This window comes from Cryptomeria japonica, chromosome 7, assembly GCF_030272615.1.
Source record: "Cryptomeria japonica chromosome 7, Sugi_1.0, whole genome shotgun sequence".
Lineage (NCBI taxonomy): Eukaryota > Viridiplantae > Streptophyta > Pinopsida > Cupressales > Cupressaceae > Cryptomeria > Cryptomeria japonica.
Genome location: NC_081411.1, coordinates 237,786,856 through 237,805,234, shown reverse-complemented (window position 1 = coordinate 237,805,234; position 18,379 = coordinate 237,786,856). Strand labels below are relative to the sequence as shown.

General features: G+C 37.3%; 1 protein-coding gene across 3 annotated transcripts in view; it reads right to left on the bottom strand.

Annotated features, from left to right (window-relative positions):
• LOC131028311 (tRNA (cytosine(38)-C(5))-methyltransferase 2) overlaps nt 1–18,379 on the bottom strand; it is a 156,744-nt gene that overhangs the window by 102,685 nt on the left and 35,680 nt on the right. For all 3 annotated transcript variants that reach the window (XM_057958564.2, XM_057958567.2, XM_057958566.2), the window contains exons 3-5: nt 10,275–10,368; nt 9,926–10,044; nt 9,712–9,834 (exon numbers count right to left, since the gene is read on the bottom strand). In XM_057958564.2, coding sequence (XP_057814547.2) covers nt 9,712–9,834; nt 9,926–10,044; nt 10,275–10,368 — 336 coding nt within the window. The remainder of the gene's footprint in view (nt 1–9,711; nt 9,835–9,925; nt 10,045–10,274; nt 10,369–18,379) is intronic.

Below are 18,379 nucleotides of genomic sequence, written 5' to 3'. Positions count from 1 at the left end.
GCAAATTATGGATAAGTAAAATGTATACAAGTTTTGCCTCCGTATTCTAAAGAAAAAAACCAATATTTCAAAGTAAAAAAAAAGTATAACTGTACTTAGTAAATAATAAAATAGATTAAAATGTAATTATGATTAGTCCACAATGGTTGGCATTCTCAGCCAACGTCCTGCCTATATATTTCTTGTTGTACATGTAGTTGGGGACCATCCTTATGAGATCATGAATAAAGCCATATATTTTTGGAATATGTTCTCAATTATTTAATAGGGTTTCATTTTGTATTTTGCTCATTTTGTTTACTTTGTAAATCTATCAAGTAGAGTATGCAAGTAAACATTTGGCATCGTTGATTCGAACTCTGGCATGGTACAACTCATGGACGACAATCATCACAATCTAAAGGGACAACCTATTGATGAACCAGCACAAACCAACAAACAACAAGAAGACCAACTTATACAAGATGTGATAAATTTGTGGGACATCTCATTAAGGGAATGCGTTCAGAGGGAAGCTCTCACAAGAGAGCTCCCTCAAGACGCCATCTTAGACAGTCTTACCCTCAATGAAGAAGTTCATTGTCTATTGCAAAAATTGCCAAGGCTTATCGCACGTCACTTCATCATCATTCAAGACCTTTAGGCAGAGAAGGATCAAGAGCAGTGAAGACAACAATTACTGCAACATTACGAGGAAAGAAACTAGTGGGAAGAGGAAGAACATGACACCACTAGAAGTAACCCCAAGAATTAATGCCCATACAGCCTAATAAAAACTAAACATGAATTCCAAGCAGTCAAAAAGCGATAAAGGATCAATGAGAAGATCCCTTCAACTGAGAGAACAAAGAGAACAATGAAGGTAATTGAGAAGAATTGCCAACGAAACCAAAGGATCAATGTAGTGCATAAGCAACTACATTCTTTTATTCCTTGACATATAAAATGTCAAAATCATATGCCAGTAGTATACTAGCCCAATTCTAATGCCTGTCATTAAGATCCTTTTGGTTCATGAAGTACTTAATGTTGTTTTGGTCCATTTTGATAATGAATTACCCTTTACTAGGTAAGGTCTGAAATTGGCCAAGGCATTCATGATGGCCAACATCTTCCTATGATAGATAGAGTAGCTCCTTTGAGCAACTCTTAGTTTATTGCTCTAAAATGCTATGAGGTGCTTCTCTTGCATCAAAATAGACAATCCCCTCTCCAGAGGCATCACAAATCAACTCAAAAGGTTTTGGAGAAATCTGGTATTGCAAACATAGGACATGTAGACATCAACTATTTGAAGTGCTCAAAATACTTTTGTGTTGAATCGGACTCCTCAAAAGCTCCCTTCTTTGTCAAGTTTATAAGGAGAGTTGTTGTTTGTGAAAAACCTTTAACAAACCTCCTATAAAACCCGTACAAACCAAATAATCCCTTGAGTGAGATTCGTAGATTTAGCCATTCAACAATAGCCTTGATCTTCTCAGAATCAACTCTCACCTCCTCTACACCAATGATGTGTCCTAGGTAGAGAAGCTTTGTCATACCAAAGTCACATTAGAGCTCCTTACAATAAAGAGACTCGCTCTCCAATATACTCAAGACCTCCTCAAGATGCCTCATGTGCTCTTCCCAAGTCTTATTGAAAATTAGGATGTCATCAAAAATTATCATCACAAATTTCCTCAATTGTTTCCTAAATACCTAATTTGTGCAACTCTAGAAAAAAGTTGGTGCAATTGTCAAACCAAACGGCATCACCAAAAAATCAAAGTGTCCAAAGTGGCGTCTGAATACAATATTTTCTATATCCTCTCTCCTCATCTAAATCTGATGGTAGCCCGAATCTCAAATCTGTCTTTGAAAAATAGCAAGCTTTGTGCAGCTCATCAATCAACTCATCTATCTTGAGAATAGGATAGCTATTTTTTATTGTCTTCTTATCTAGTGCCTTGTAATCAATACACATCTGCATAGTTCAATCTCTTTTCTTCACTAAAACCAATGCTAATGTGAATGAACTTTTGCTAGGTCTAGTGTGCCCCATCTCCAGTAACTCCTTAATTGCTTTCTTTATCTCATTCTTATGTCTCTTAAGATGTTTGTATGGCATAGTAATCACTACTTTGGCACCCTCCTCCAACTCTATGACATGCTCTATTCCTCTCTATGGTGGAACTCCATGAGGAATACTCCCAAACACCTTGTTATGCTTTAAAAGCAACTTTTGAATATCAAGATGGTAGTTATTCTTTTGCTGATTTGCTACTATAGGCATGATAAGACATCATGTTGGCCACTATACCTGATCATGCCTAATCAATTGTTCCATCCTCTTAAAGGATACAACTATTAGACCTCCCTCTAATAGTCCCCTGAGAGCTATCTTTTTTCCATTAGACTCAAACTTCATCCCCATTTTCTACAAATTGAAAGAGAAATCTAGAGCGGATAACATCCAATGAATCCCTAATACCACATCAATGTCCCCAATATTAATTCATCCTTCAATTCATGATCACCGAACTATATACTCAAATTAAAAGTCTTACGAGTATAAGAGTGTTTGTACCCATCAACTATCGTAACCTTGAAACCATCATGCTCCTTTGTTTGTAAGCTTCCCCTAGCCACAAAGCCCTCATCAATGAAGTTATTAGTGGCAACTGTATTGATAAGAGTAATGATTTGTTGTCCCTGTAACACTACCCTTACCTTAAGGGTGATTGGCTTCTAAACACTAGAAAGTTAAGCAATGGTACCATCACTCTTTTGCTCTACTTTCAATGAGCTTTCCCCATTACTGCTCTTTAAATCTAATCGTTGTACTGATTATTTCTATGCAGATTCTTCAGCTAAAAAGTACTCCAACTACTTCACTTTTGCCTTCACACTACACTTGTGAGATGGGTCCCAATGTTCTCTACAATGGAAGCACAATTTCTTCCTTCGAAGGTCATTAAGTTGCTAACTATCAGACATGTTTGTATCATCATGTGGCTGAAGTTATTCTCTATTAAATTGTTTCTTGTCCTAGTCTATCTTTTGAGGGAATCCTTTTAATTGAAATTTGCTTCTAGTAGTAGAGGCCGCCTCCATGCTCCTATCCTTCTTGATCTCTTCCTACAAGGTACGTGGATTGAGATCTTTAACCCAACCTCTCGAAGGATCTGTCACGCCATCCATAAATAGTACCATGAGTCTCCTCTCTGAAATGTTTGTAACCAGCATTCCAAGTCTTTGAAAATCAGCTACATATGTGTCTACAAAACCCCACTACTTCAGCTGCACCAATTCCTTGAAATGCAATTCAAGATCTTTCTTATCAAACCTCTCAATCAATCTCTCTATAAACTCTACATCAAAGGTAATCTTATCATGTCCAATGGTAATCATCCCATGGTGCCCCCACTCATGAGGAATGTCATCCAAATGTATAGGTGCATACTTAATGGCTTCCTCTGGCATAGGATTGAGCTAGAAATAAGTAACTACCTTTTAAACCCAAGCTTGAGTTATAGACTTCCCCGAATAATCATAACAAGGGTTATGCAATGTCCCCTTTTTAGCAAACGTGAGGTGAATTGTCATTAGCCCTTTTTGCCATGGTCCGGGGGGCTAATCAGGACTTTACCGGGATCGTTGATGGTTTTGGCCTAGGCAATTTCAGTTGCAAGCCAATCAGTGGTGATTTGACAGGTTTTCAAGAAACTTACTATTTATAGTAAGTCAATGTGGGCTCATTGCCTGGTAAATTTTCAAGCAATTTTGGTTGATAATATTTTGGTTCATTTTATACTTCACCAGGACTGCAAAATTAATGGGTCATTAATTATCTGGGCAAATAATTAAAAGTTCCTAAAGTTAAATTTAAATATTTAACTTTAATGATTTATTTAATGCTGGGACTATAGTTAAATGGGAAAAATTAAAAGTCCCTTTCTTTTTGGGAGACATAAGGGATAATAATATTTTATTATATCTTTCTTTTATCCCACATTTATGGTGTCTTGGGAAATGTGCCCAGCTGAAGTCATAAATAGAGCATTTAATGAAGATTTGGGACATCTTGGGAATTGTGTTATCTTGAAGTCTGAGTTCTGGAGAAAATCTGGAAATCTTCTTGGCATTGGAGGGCGAACACCCTCTCTTGCATCATTTTCCACACCAATGCAAGACCAGGTCTGGGGAATTAAAAAACAAATTGATATTGTATTCACAGGGGCATTGCAGAATACTTATGACTGTGGAGACTTTGCTGGGAATAAGAGCCGAATGTGTGTTAGACAGTGGAAATAGATAGCGGCTGGGAAGTATTTGAGTCTTGGTAAACAGGACATAGTAACTGGGTTATTCAGGAGGTCAATATCAGTCCAGAATAGCATCCCGTCAGCATTCCTTCACCTTTCATCATCAACACTCAAGCGGCGACTAACAGGGATGGCTGAGCAATTCAATTGGGTACGGGTATGGAGTATGTAACTGTCTCTTGGGAAGCCATAGAAACTCCTGATTGCTGCCGTCTAGACTGAAGTTAATTGCTGGGAGCTGGACGTGGGTTTTGAGGGTGAGCTGTGGACTGCATTGATACACAGGTTCCTCGTGCTGTTGTCCCTTTCTTGAGTTATTTTTATTTACTGTGGGAGCTGATAGAATGTATAACCTGCAATAATGTCAAGTTCGAATTAGATACTTGGTGAATGAAGTACTAATGATTCGATAGTGATTGATCATTTCTCCTAGAATTAGTTTAAATGAACTTGTTGATATTTGGGACAAATGTATACATATGGTCTATCTTGTTCATTGTCTAAAAACTATTTTATCAGTTAGTTGTTCCATTGTTGAATGTTGAATGCAAGCAATATAAACACCAAACGCACCATGTTCAACTAAACGTCAGTGACAAAAAACCAGACCTTCATTGAATGTTAGCAAACTGTTTGAGGTAATACCAACAGCAGAGTTGTAAAAAAAAATTGCAACGAGTAGGGCAGTACATTTCAGGTTAACTTGACAACCTTTTTATGCAGATCATAATTTTGTATGCTACCTATACGGGGCCTATGCTTCATTCTCACATCAATATAATCTCTCATTGAGATGGCAGCCTAGAACTCTAGACCTCCACTCTCCCAATCATGTCTAAACTGATCCTATAAATATGTTATTTGGGGCTCATTATCAACTTATGGTTGAGCCCTATGTAGAAAGGTAAGCATAAGAGGCCTAGAAGTTATTGTTCTGGTTCACTGATTTGCATTTCCAATGTGAATCAAGTTCTCTCCTTGACCACTGTTGCCTCTATTATTTGCATTATAGGCAGTATTTGCACCAATATTTACTCTTAACTTCCTAGATATTAACTTTTTCAAAAGACCCAATCGTCGATTTTGTTCTTGTGCTCTCTATTCTACAGCCTGCTGCCCTCTAACCACTGTTACCACGGTTGCCTCCATTATTGGCATTATTTGCATTATTTGCACCAATATTTACTCCCAACTTCCTAGACATTAATTTTGTCAAAAGACCCAATTGCCGATTTTGTTCTTGTGCTCTCTATTCTACAGCCTGCTGCCCTCTAACCAAGGCATTGAATAAGTTCAAAAAAACGTTTTTCTCATGGATCTCTTGGATTTCTATCACCCATATTGCTTGTATTTTGTTCCTCTATTGCCCTCTATTCTTCTGCAACCAAATTAATATTAGATCTGTCCCTACAAGTGTTGTAATGATGTGTGTAAGTTTGCTGGTCAAGCCCTAACATATCACTGCACAATAATGCTAAACCCTTCAGGATGACAAGATAGACTTCTCTAACACCACTGTAATATGCAGCCCTGTTCTGCCTTGTTTTTATTCTTCCGGTTTGTGTTTGTGTTTTGCAATTGTTTATTGAGGAAAGAAGAATACAAATAATCAAAATACTTGTAGCAATTAAATAACTCAAAAATTTACAACCTTTTGAAAACTCACAAAGCTGAATTAACTAAAATTTAATTTCAGAACTGTAGATACAATATATCTCAAAAATATGAGCAACCCAATTCATGAAATGGCATTACAAATGCATTACAAACATAATACAATGCAACAAGAACCCTAGGTGCCACTCCCAAGCCAAACAAACAATGAAAAACTCCAACTGGAAGCCAAAGAAACTCAACACCACACCCCCGAATGGTACAACCAGCTGCAAGGATGGTACGAACAGCCAAGGAAGATTCAAACAGCAAACAAACTCTCAAACACTTCCTTAAATCGGTCTCCACCTTTGACATCAATTGCAAAGCGACATTCTGTACTCTTACAAATAATCTCTCCCTTTCTATAAATCTTCAAACTGACATTAATGGCATCAACCTCCCTTTTCCTATAAATCTTTGAAAAACTCCCAAGCCAAACAAACAATGAAAAACTCCAACTGGAAGCCAAAGAAACTCAACACCACACCCCAGAATGGTACAACCAGCTGCAAGGATGGTACGAACAGCCAAGGAAGATTCAAACAGCAAACAAACTCTCAAACACTTCCTTAAATTAGTCTCCACCTTTGACATCAATTGCAAAGCGACATTCTGTACTCTTACAAATGATCTCTCCCTTTCTATAAATCTTCAAATTGACATTAATGGCATCAATCTTCCTTTTCCTCTAAATCTTTGAAATGGCCACCCTAGAAATTTTAACCAATGTTTTGCACTTTCACCAATTACGTAACATAAGCATTTCGTCAAACATTTTTGTGTGTAGTCTAAATTCAACTCATAACATTCCAAATATAATACTAACTATTTCTTCAATTCACAAATATAATACTAACTATTTCTTCAATTCAACTCATAACAAAAGATTGTTTCATCTTTTGTAGAGATCAAGATTGCAACTAGACATTTGGTGATTATGGCAATTTTTCATTTCCACATTACTTTAGGAAATTATTTTCATTGGACATTTTTGGCGCCATTTTCCTTTTGTTTATCATTGTTTAGAAGAGCACTGCCCTTCTTTCCAAGATATGTTTTCAAAGAGAGTCATCAATTTCAGCTCCAATATTTGCTTCATCGCAGGCCTCTTGAAGACAGCAGCTTTCTTCATTCCATCTTCTCTCAAAGCATTATAAATTTGAAATTATTTCTCTTAAAGTAAGTTATCATCAAGGACTCTTGATTAATGGCACCTCCCTTCCTGTCTCAGGTTGTTCTCCATGTAACCCTCAGATAAAGTTTTGAGGAGAAAATCTTTCCAATTAAGTTTTATTTGGATGTATCAATTGTCCTAAAATTATCATTTTAGGTTATTACTATTTTGTAAATTGCATTAAAAAGGGAATACAATGCATGTGTAATAATTTTTCCATCTATTTGTCGTCACATGAATACTTATTCTCCAATTAGAAAACACTGGAAATGCATTAGCTGCTTTTGATAATTAGCACCTTCCTCTCAAGGGAATATTGGAGTTTGTTAACTCCTTTTACATATTAATGATATCAAAAAATTCTTTACACAATCTAGCACAAGGAAGATACTAACTCCTACATTCTTCACACCATGTATTGAGTTCTATAAATCACTTTGTATAAGGATTTCTACTTTCTTATTTGTATACCCTTGGCTTGTTCATACCTCTTTGGCTCTCTCCTCATCAAGATTTTATTTTGGCCAACTCCTAATAGACTCATAAAATGGTTTCCCAATTGTCAATATGGTGTCTCAAATTTCATGGTGTAGACTTGAGATAACTTAAGCATTCATAACATAGTAGTAGATGATCCGAACTTCTCACTTTCAAGCCACATGTCCTCTACCTTTCATGTAGTTGCACCATAGAAAGCTGCCATTAGCAAGATATGAATTGAGATGATGTTGGTCCACAATAAGATTCTGGCATTGTTCAATCCAAGAAAGGTTTACAGATTAGCCTCCAGTCTTACTATTTGCAGATTTTGTCATGCTGAAGTCTAGATTATGGAACATAAACTTAAGATACAATATTGGCCAAGTTGAATTCTAGGCAATATAATTCATTTGTTACATTCAACATGAGAATTTGGTTGGAGAGAAGGTTGCACTTACTTGGGTTCCAAATTATAGGAAATCCCTCTTGCTCACCCATGGGACCTTTAAAAAAATTGGTGTTGCATACTCTACGGAATGTCTATGCTTTCTGGAATATTTGTGAAGCCAATTTTGCCTCTTGAAGAGAAATTTAATTTGCTCTACCATTTTTGACAATTATCATTAGAAATTATTTGGGATGACACGACTACTTTGTCTGATATCATTATCCACATTCTTTAGTTTCTTGTACTTCTATCCTTCTTGTTGTGGGGTTGCTGGATCTTTCTTACTCATTTCTACATTCCTTGTAATTATTTGTTTAGTGTGGAGAGCTTATGTTGTGGCCTATTCATTCCTTGAATAATGCAGCGTGAGAATGGCCTTCCCCTTTACGTAGGACATCAATGCACAGAACATCCTTGTTAATGCAAGAGACTGATTGAACATCCTTGTTAATGCAAGAGACTGATTCGGGAAAACATTCTACTGCACAATTTTTTGGTAGCTTAAACCATCCAATAACTGAAAAGAGGTAGAGGTTGATACCCGTGTATCCTTTTCTTTGGTTAATTTCTACTTCTGTGAGTACACCTTAGCTGTTGAGCTCAAAATTAGAATTAGAAATCAATCTTTATTCCTCAGTTACCACCCAAGGATTCAACATATTGCCAACGGTTGCATGTGGGACATCTTTCTAGGGATGTAATTGACTGCAAATGGTTTCGGCCATAGAATTTTGTTGTTGCTTGAGTAAGCCTACCCAAGCAAGATGACCATGTTGATGTCATAGGAGATATTTAGAAGAGATGTTCCCATAATCTGCATGTCCTTCGCATCCCAAGGTCAAGAAATATCTTGTGTGGAAAAGGTTGTCATATATGATATATCCTTATAAACACAGAATTTGTAATAATTGAGAACGGCAAGGCAACAACCAGTTCAAAAACTGCAATATGTTCCCCTATGGAATTGCCAATACTTCTTCTCAGTGATATCTCCTCACAAAACTCATGCAGAAGTAATGGTAGACAAACCCAGAGGAACTATGCTGGTTAGAACATCAGCAACTCTGAAAGCAAGTCCAAGGCATCATGAACAACCTTGCCTCTTTTCTAGTGGTCGTAGATGATACCATCATGAGATTGCCTTTAGACATCATTAGAATATCCCTATACCTGACTCATTTCAATTAATCAAATATGACCTTAATGATACTGGTCCGGGCTGTGCACCTATAACGTAAGAGTTTTTTTCTTTCAGATGCCTTAAACAATTAGCTATTTCCTCTATAAGTAGATAAACAGTGAGACATCCATGGCACCCACAACTTTCACCATTTATCGAAGTTCCTCAAACATTGTTATGTGTAGACATAATGTGATGCTATATTAATCAGAACGGTATAAATTTTATTGCTATGTATTTGAGACCTATTGTGAAGAAAAAAATATAGCATGCCTAAAACATGTACCTAAGATCTAGATGTAAGAATACTTATGTTTCAAAACTGAGATTATTTAGGTTGAGTTCAAGTTCGCAATCTCAGCTATCAAACTTGGCATCCAACAAAGCTGTTTTAGATGAAACTTACCTAATTTGTATCAACTATTAAATCAGAAACAAACAAAATGGACTTGGAAATAAATCAACTTACAAGGCAGAAGTAACGAGGACGGGAATATGGTACACCAAACTGAAGAGGACTCAAGATGAATTCTTGCGTAGTGAACCCAGTTTTCACTAAAACCTCCATCAACTGCTTGTGTGTTATCGAGGACTGCATAAGAAGCCCCATGACAATGAAGGCATGCAAACAAATTTTTTATTGTTGTAAGGTGTAAATTGAACAAATAACTCACATTACTCACCTCAAAACCAACTACATTCTCCACAAACAGCTTAGTTGGAGGGTACAACATTGATGGAATAAGTTCAATTATCTTCAAGAAAGAATATGCACGAGCATCTTCAGCATCTTTCTGTAAGCCTAAAATATAGAATCCACAATCAGCTAGATAGCCAATACTTTTCATCTCTACGCAGTTTCACCCAGAAGAGTCTCAAATTCATACACAGCTAAAAAATACTCAAAGACGAGATCACTAATATTAATTAAATATGTGAATGGCTAAAATATTCTAACTTTTATTTAAGCACCTCAATAAACTGTGATGTGATCAATAGCCAACTTATTTGACAATGGGTAGAAGTGTGCACCTTGCCGTGTATATGGCTGGCATGGAGGAGATAATAACCATGCATGTGCCTTGAGATTGTCTAGTTGAGCAGCAGTTAAACTCTGGATATTCCTCTGCTTATATGAACTCAAAAAAAAATTCACAAGGATTTAACCTCAAACAGAATTCTCAACCATCTATCTTAATTATAAGTACATGAAACATCCAAGCTTTAGCATATAATTAAAAACTATACGCTGCCACTGCACCCTACATTCCAATTGCACATTTCCACAACTATATATTACATTAGATTCATTTTGTTGTGCAGGTTCACCAAAAGCCTAAATTCTATTAAATCTAATTTAGCTTGTTCCTATTCACACCAATAGGCTAAATGCATTGCTATTTTTTTTCAAACTTCTCAGCTACTGAAAAGAAACAAGATACCAAAGAAGTCCAGGACAATGACAAAGATTTGACATGTTCAGCTATCTTCCAATTTTCATGAAAATAGAAACTGTGAAAACTCAGAATGTCTAAAAGAAAGCAACCAACAACCAGAGTTTGTTTCAGGATTCACCATCCCACTATATCTAAATTAGCAGATAAAATCATAAGATAATCAACATATCTATTAAAGCTTTTTATCTGAATACCTTTTAAACCAAAGACTTGAAATAACAAACTGCTGTTTAATTACAAGCATTGCCTAGGTACTTTTCCCAACTCAACCAATGCTTATACAAGTCAGTGTTATTTATGCATTCTGTTAAAGTATCTAACTTGAGTTGCTCATAGTTTTCTTGCAGTGATTGCACAACAGTGACAGAAGCAGATCCAGATCTGTGTGCAGCAGAGTGCTCAGCATGGACAGGATGTAGCACTAATCTTTTTTGAGAGTAACAACCAGTTATGTAGGAGAGGGAGCAAACCTCTATCATGTATGTGCCAGCCTCAAACCTCTTCTAGAATTAGACTACTGTTCCAGATTTAGAATTAGACTTCATCTTTTTTCTTTTTTCTTTTTACTATTTTAGTCCAGCTGTAGCTAGGCACCATCTTTAGCTGTATTTCTCTTTTCAGCTAAAGGCGCATTTCTCTTTTCAGCTAAAGGCGCATAAGTTACAAAACTTCCAGTTTACAGGGTAGAATCCACTTTCAGTTTTTTCATTTATAAATGAAAGGCAGGGATGTGACCATTATATTTATTCCATTTTTTGGCTAGTGCAGAGTACTTCTTTACAGATTTAATGAGAAGACGATTGCAAGTTTGAGAGTTCAATGCTATGTATTTTCTGTTCATAATTTCAGCAGTATGGGTTTGTCGATTAGCATATTCTGATATTATTGTTTTGATTGAAGTTTTCATGTTTTGAGCTACCTAGTTTTGAGGTTTATGTTCTGAGTGCAGAATCTGCTTATTATGTTCCGAAAAAATAACATGGTATTAGAGCATGTAATCTGAAATATTCCAACTCCATGTATGGAATGGTTGTTATGTGTGAGAGAAAGCTGTCAAAGGATTTCTGCAGGTCTGATGTGTTTCATATTTTGTCATTGATGTCAAAGATGACAGTTAAGGTTGTACATTTTCTGGAGGATTACTTGTAATGGAAAATTGAAATGGGCTACCTAGTTGTCTGCTTGAGCTACTTGCCTACCTGCTTGAGCTACTTGCCTACTTGCTTGAGCTACCTAGTTGTCTGGTTGAGCTATTTCGCTATGTGTTTGAATTTCTTGGATGTCGGTTTGAGCTGGCTGTGTGTAAACTTCATCTGCTTGTTGGCTTTTTGTGCCAAGTCACAATGCCATGTCACTTACAAACTAATGTCATTAAAATTTTAAATGTTCTAGCTATATCTCACGAACTGGACGCTTCACGAATGTTTTTTTTTTGTGTAAACGAAGCAGTATAGAAATGACCATTAATAGCGCACTTCTCCCTGCAGACTCCTGATTTATAGCTGTCAGAGACCATTCAAGGTATGCGAGTTAATAAAATCAGAGAATTCGTATTTACGGGTGTGGAGCATATGGCACTATTTTAAGCATACGTTATGGAATTTTATTAAGCATATGTTATGGATTCAATATTAGGCCTTTTTATTATTGATTCAATATTAGGCCTTTTCGTTATTGAAAGTTGGATTTCATGTCGGCTATGGTATTCTTAAGGAAGACTTGATATTGAGTATATGTTTGGCTAGCATAATATTAGTTTACGATTCCTTAAATTGGAGATTGATGGAAGGGTGAGAATATATGAAGAGTCGAAGTCTCTTGGCATTGCTTTTGTTTTTCTGGGCCACTAATTGAGTCGTGGGTGATTCATATGCTCTAAGCAGTTCAATGAAGAGTGGAAGGAATTTAAACGACAGCTCGACATCGTCATATATGGATGAACATAAGCAACCACAGTAATTTATTACTATTGCATATATTATCAAGATGGCAGAGTCAATAAAATTTTAATGTCTCTCATTAAAGGTTAGGTTGAAAATGCTTTTTCTGGTGAATAAGTCATGTATTGTGGGCGCTGAAGTTTTCTGTTTTTGATGATTTGGCAGCTGCAGAATGGTTGTATTTTTTCTATTTTATTTTTGGTTCGGGTCTGTTGGAGATATTAGTGTTTGAACAAACAAGAATGTGAGTTGTGAATGAGAATCTATAGAGGATGTGTTTTCTTTTGAGTTGAAGATTTCTGAAGAAGCTGCATGTGTGATGTGTGATGATTGTATTGAAACAAGTTTGATAAGGAGACTTTGTTATTGTGCAAGAGAGTATATTGTTTGAGCTGGTGATCCAAGTGATAATGGTTTAAAGAGAACTAGTGAAGTTATGCTTCAGATTTCAGTGTATTTTTTAGTTGGTGCTCAAACTTAGGTTGGTGCCTGTTGTGACCTTTTCACACATCGCCCCATTGCTAATGGGGACCCCCTCTTTTCCTGCTTTCTGCGTTGTTAGGTTAGGGTTTTGGCTTCTTAGTGGGCAATTTTGCGTTTCCCGTGCTCAAGTCTCGGAGTTTTGATCATGCCTAGTGTCGTCTAAGGTTTTTGAGGTTATAGGATCAAGTTGCAAACGTTGATATTTTAATGATCCTAAATTTTGTCGAAGTGTTGACCTTTTGAGCGTTAACGTGTTTTTAAACACGCGCACCAGTGATTTTAAAGTGCCAGGGTATTCCCAGACCTTTTGGAGTTGTTTTCTCACTCCTAAGGTATTATTTAGGTTGATTTCGCACTTTATCCCAATATTTTCCTAGCATTTCGCTCAATATTTTGGAAAATTTGCCTAAGTCCAGTCTAAATTTGAAGTTTCTAAGTGATTTAAAGTGGTTAAATTGTCAAATTCCTAAGGGAAATCCATATTCCAAGGGTTAGAGAGTCAAATTCCATGCTAGAGGTGCTTTTCCCCTCATAGTCCAGACTACCCACCCTTTTCCCCCACTCAAAATCCACACTACACATGGGTTTCCCCTAAAATCCATACTGGCTATGATTTTCCACCACTGTTTATCCATACCTGGGTCGATTTTCCCCTGGTAGTGCTAAAATTTGGCTAAGTGTCAAGATTTTTCCAGACTGCCATCGATTTTCCACCAGGAATGCAGACTGGAGTGCGGACTATAGTGCGGACAACGTTGAGGATGATTCCATGCTTGGGTCGATTTTCCACCAAGATGTTTTATGGCGAGTTAGTGCGGATTTTTGTGTAGACTCTCACTCCAGACCCAAGTCGATTTTCCACTGAGAGCATTTTGATGAGTTTTAAGTACGGATTTTCATCCAGACAGAGGTCGATTTTACAACAAGGAGTTTTTTTGCAAGTAAAGTGAATTTGGACTGTGGATTTTGTGTCCAGACTGCCATCGATTTTCCCCTAGAGTGTTTTATGTGCATTTTTATGAAATTTGAGCATGGATTTTTATCCAAGCTAGGATCGCTTTTCCCTTATGGGGAAATTTTTGACACTTTAATGATTTTTAAAGGGATTTTTTAATCCCAACTAAAGTCGATTTTCCCCTGGAGGCTCAATTTGGACTTAAATCGAAATATTTAATAAGTGAGCCCCATTTAATTGTTTTTAAATGATGATTAATGATTATTTACAATTTTAAAAGCAAAAATTAAATAACTTGCAATAAACATTTAATATTTAAACCTTCTAGAAGCAAGTTATTTTTTTTACCAAACAAGTATTTAAGCAAGTGTTTTCCAAGTGAGAGGTAAAAGCAAGTATAAGAGAGGAGTTTTCCAGCATTATTTTATTATTAAATCTGCCAAGTGTCTCCATGAAAGGCGATTTTTCTCCCTTATTGGCGAATTTTGGCAAAGTGTTAAAGTGAAGTGTTGGGTTGAGGATTCTTTTTCCATTTTTTTTTTCCAACTTGCTGATCCATTCCCTTGCTACCATTGAAGAGCATTTCTAGATTTTCGATTTTTCCAAGTTTGGCGATTTTTTCAAACTTGGCGATTTTTGGTGAAAGGTGGCGATTTTTGTGTTTGGAAAGTTGGCGATTTTCTCCTCCATTTTTTGCTTGTTGTTCGACCTCCATTGTTGCAGATCCAAGCTGCCATTAATGACATTTTCAGAATTTTAAAAATGGCGCTATAGTTGGAGAAATTTCGATTTTGGTTTTGGAGAGGTTTGGTGCCACATTTTGGTGATTTTCATGCATATTTGGTGGCTGTCATCATTCCCAGCTTGCTGATTCACTTCAGATCTGAGGTTTGTCTTCAGATTTGACCTCCATTAATGGCTGCCCATTAATTTTCAGACTTCAATTTTCTTTGCCCAGCCAATTCCGACCTAGGCGATTTGCATTTGGAAGTGTTTTGTGGAGTTTTATGTGCATTTTTAGACCATTTTATCGCTGTTGCAGGTCTAAAAACTCCATTGTTAGGCAGTTGTCCTCAGAAATTTTCATTTCCAGCCACCTAACCACTTTGGCGATTTTGCTTGGAGCTGAATCCTTAGCTATTTTCCATCATTTTCAGGGATTTTTAGCTACTTTGTAAGGTGCTGGTAAGTCTGAAGTAATCAATTCTCAGACTTGTCCTCAGAAATTTATTTTTTACCAGCGACACTTACATTCCTGAATATGATTGTTTCATCATTAAAACTGATTTTTATCGAGTTTATACACATTCTTGAAGATTGCAACATGTTATAAAAGTCTGATTTTCAGGTTGTCTTCAGAATTGTTGACCTCCTCCATTGTTGACTACAGAAGGTGTCTTCAGACATACATTGTGTGAAAACACAACTTTTCACACCTTTCCTTAGTCATCATTAATCCAGTATACTCCTTTGCATTTTAGCTTGTATATTTTCTAAGCATAAGGAGGTATCAATGAATTTTGTAGAGGGTTTCCATACCCTAGCGTTGTCACACTTTGAATCTAATTGTCAAAATTTACCAAGTGTATGGATTATTCTCCTGACTCCATGCTCTAATTAGCTAAAATCTTTTGAAAGTCGGGAATTTTATTAAGAGCATTATTTATTTTCCTAAGTGTAACTTCAAGCTTCGTACAAGCGCGATGTCGAAGTCTGGATATAAGGAAAGGAAAGAACTATTGAAGATGCTGGAGACTGGATTTTATCCAGAGCTTAAGATTTCATCTAGATGGAAGGAGATCATAGATACAAACATGCATTACCTAGACTTCGACCAGATGCAACAGCAGATGTTCGGAGTCGGAGATCAGGTTCTTTCCCCAGCATATGCAAACATTATGAAGAGTGGTATTTTTCATGCCGCTGGATTTCCACAGTCCATACAGTGCAGTGAGCTTATCCTGGAGTGTGCACGATGTTACGATCCGCTCACGAGAATGATCAAGACTCCTAAGGGCGTTGTCATTGCCTACCTTGCTAAGGATGCTATTGCAGAAGTGTTCGGGATTCCACGTGGAATAGACATGAAGGATGTGACCAAGGATGAATATGAAGAAAGATACACAAAGAAGATGGGTGTATGAAAGAGGATGATTGAGCCTAGGTCTCATAGTTCCAAGGCTCCCAAGACACTCATGTGCGTAGACTTCAAGGAGGAGTATAGTGATTTGATATTCCTACTCAACAGAGTGATGGGGATACTGCAGGGAACGATATTCGATGGATGGATGTTCTACTTCATCCAGGATTGTCTTAGAGGAACATTAGTAAATTGGTCTAAGATTATAAGTGACAATCTGGACAGCTGAGGAACGTAGAGCAGTCCAAGTCATTCGCCATGACTTCTTCTTTGGTATACCTGCTTGCACGGTTTGTTTCATACAGAGGATTGATATGCAAAGGTGAAGTCGGGAATGGGCAAGGACAATTCAAGAGTCACGAATGCTACCCCCAGCTGAGCATGTATAGAATTGAAGACTATAAGAGAGTGAATGATGCATTCACTATGTATATCACATGGATGCTGCAGGGCGGAATCCACAGAAGATCGTCCAAGGAGGCAACAGAGTTAATAGAAAAACATGGATCGTGGTATATTCAGTTTCCCACTTTCACATACCTTAGGATTCAGGGGTTTCAATTTGAACCCTACATACTTCCTAGGTATCCGACCGACGGAATGATCTTGTTGGAAGTGGTGAGATAGCTTCTAGAGTTCGATATCAATCAGAGAGAGAAGCACAAGACAAGCATGGCATTCCCTATTTCAGTTGGGGAGACATTAGAGGTTTGCCAGTCCGCCATAGCCGCCAGCACTGCGAGTGAGGAGCTTGCATTCTATCGATTTGCTACATAAAAGAAAAGAGAAAGATTTGATCCAAACAAGAAAGTCGAAAGGATCAAGGGAGAGAAGTTCATCCACAAAGTTGACATAGAAGATTATTGGGCCAACCTAATGGATGAGTGTGAAGAGAAGAATGTGGTCCAGAATGTCAGTGGATTTTATGAGGAAGTGTGGACTTTTCCTCATTTCTGATCAAGTGTTAGATGACAGAGATCATAAGCACCCACAGTATGAGAGTGAAATGAAGAAGGCAATCCTATTGCCTAATTGGTCAGAGTCAGAAGAGATTGACCTACATGTATTGATGAGAGAGGTCTTGAGTTTCTCCCGTACATGGGTAGATATGCAGATGAATAAGTTAGTTGATATGGGTGTTCCCTTCACTTATGAAAGGATGAAGCCGTTAGAGTCTACTTCTGAGGTTGATCAGAGGACAATTAGTGATGTCAGGATTCATGCAGACGAAGAGTCAAGCTCCCAATAGAAGGAAGAACATGCCAGGCGAAGTCAAGGCCAGAGGGAAGAAGATTGAGGAGGTGAAGAAGAAACAGAAGACTATCATTCCTCCACTTATCATTCTTTCACCCCATCTCAGTGTCTCATCAATCGAAGTGATTGAAGTAACAGAACAGAACAAGGAGACTCAGCAGTGTTCCAACACAGTGATACTACCAGGGAATACTCAGGAATTTCATGCCACAGCGACATCTGCACATCCTAATGAGAATGATGATCAGTCGAGATCCCCTACTGTCCTTTTGGAAGTTAGTTTGGGAAATGAGGTATATGATTGGACCAAGAATAATCTTGATGATAATGATGATGTTATCTCGGCATTGAGAGGACTTGATCGAGAAATATATCTCGATAATGGTACGGAGATGGCCGCTATTCCTGAATGGCTGATGAGAAGTATGGAGAAAAGTAAACAAATAATAGAGGTACAACCTATTGACGACATTGATGACTACCTAGCTAGGAGTGCTAAGGAGAAAGAGCCCAAGAGAGCGGAGATTTTGTCGCACATAGCTAGAGATGAGACTGTGTTGGGGCTTCATGACTTGCGATTTTCTCCATGAACAAATCACTTCCAACATTCATATTTTGGACTGAAGGATAGTCTTCTTCAAACTGCTTATTTGATTTCAAAAAATCCTACCATTAAGTCCAAATGTGGACTCCGTATGAATCCACCAATCTTGAAGGAATGGGTTTCCGTCTAGCCTTCACTAATTCCAAGGGTTTCGTCCATAGAATATCCAATCACTCATTTCCAGCAACCAAGGAGAAATAGTTTCGATATCTAGTTCTCATAACTACTCTCAAATGAAAGGATAGCCTTTCTTATATAGCTTCTTAAGTCGGTGAATGCTTGTACTTTTAGCAATGTGGGATAA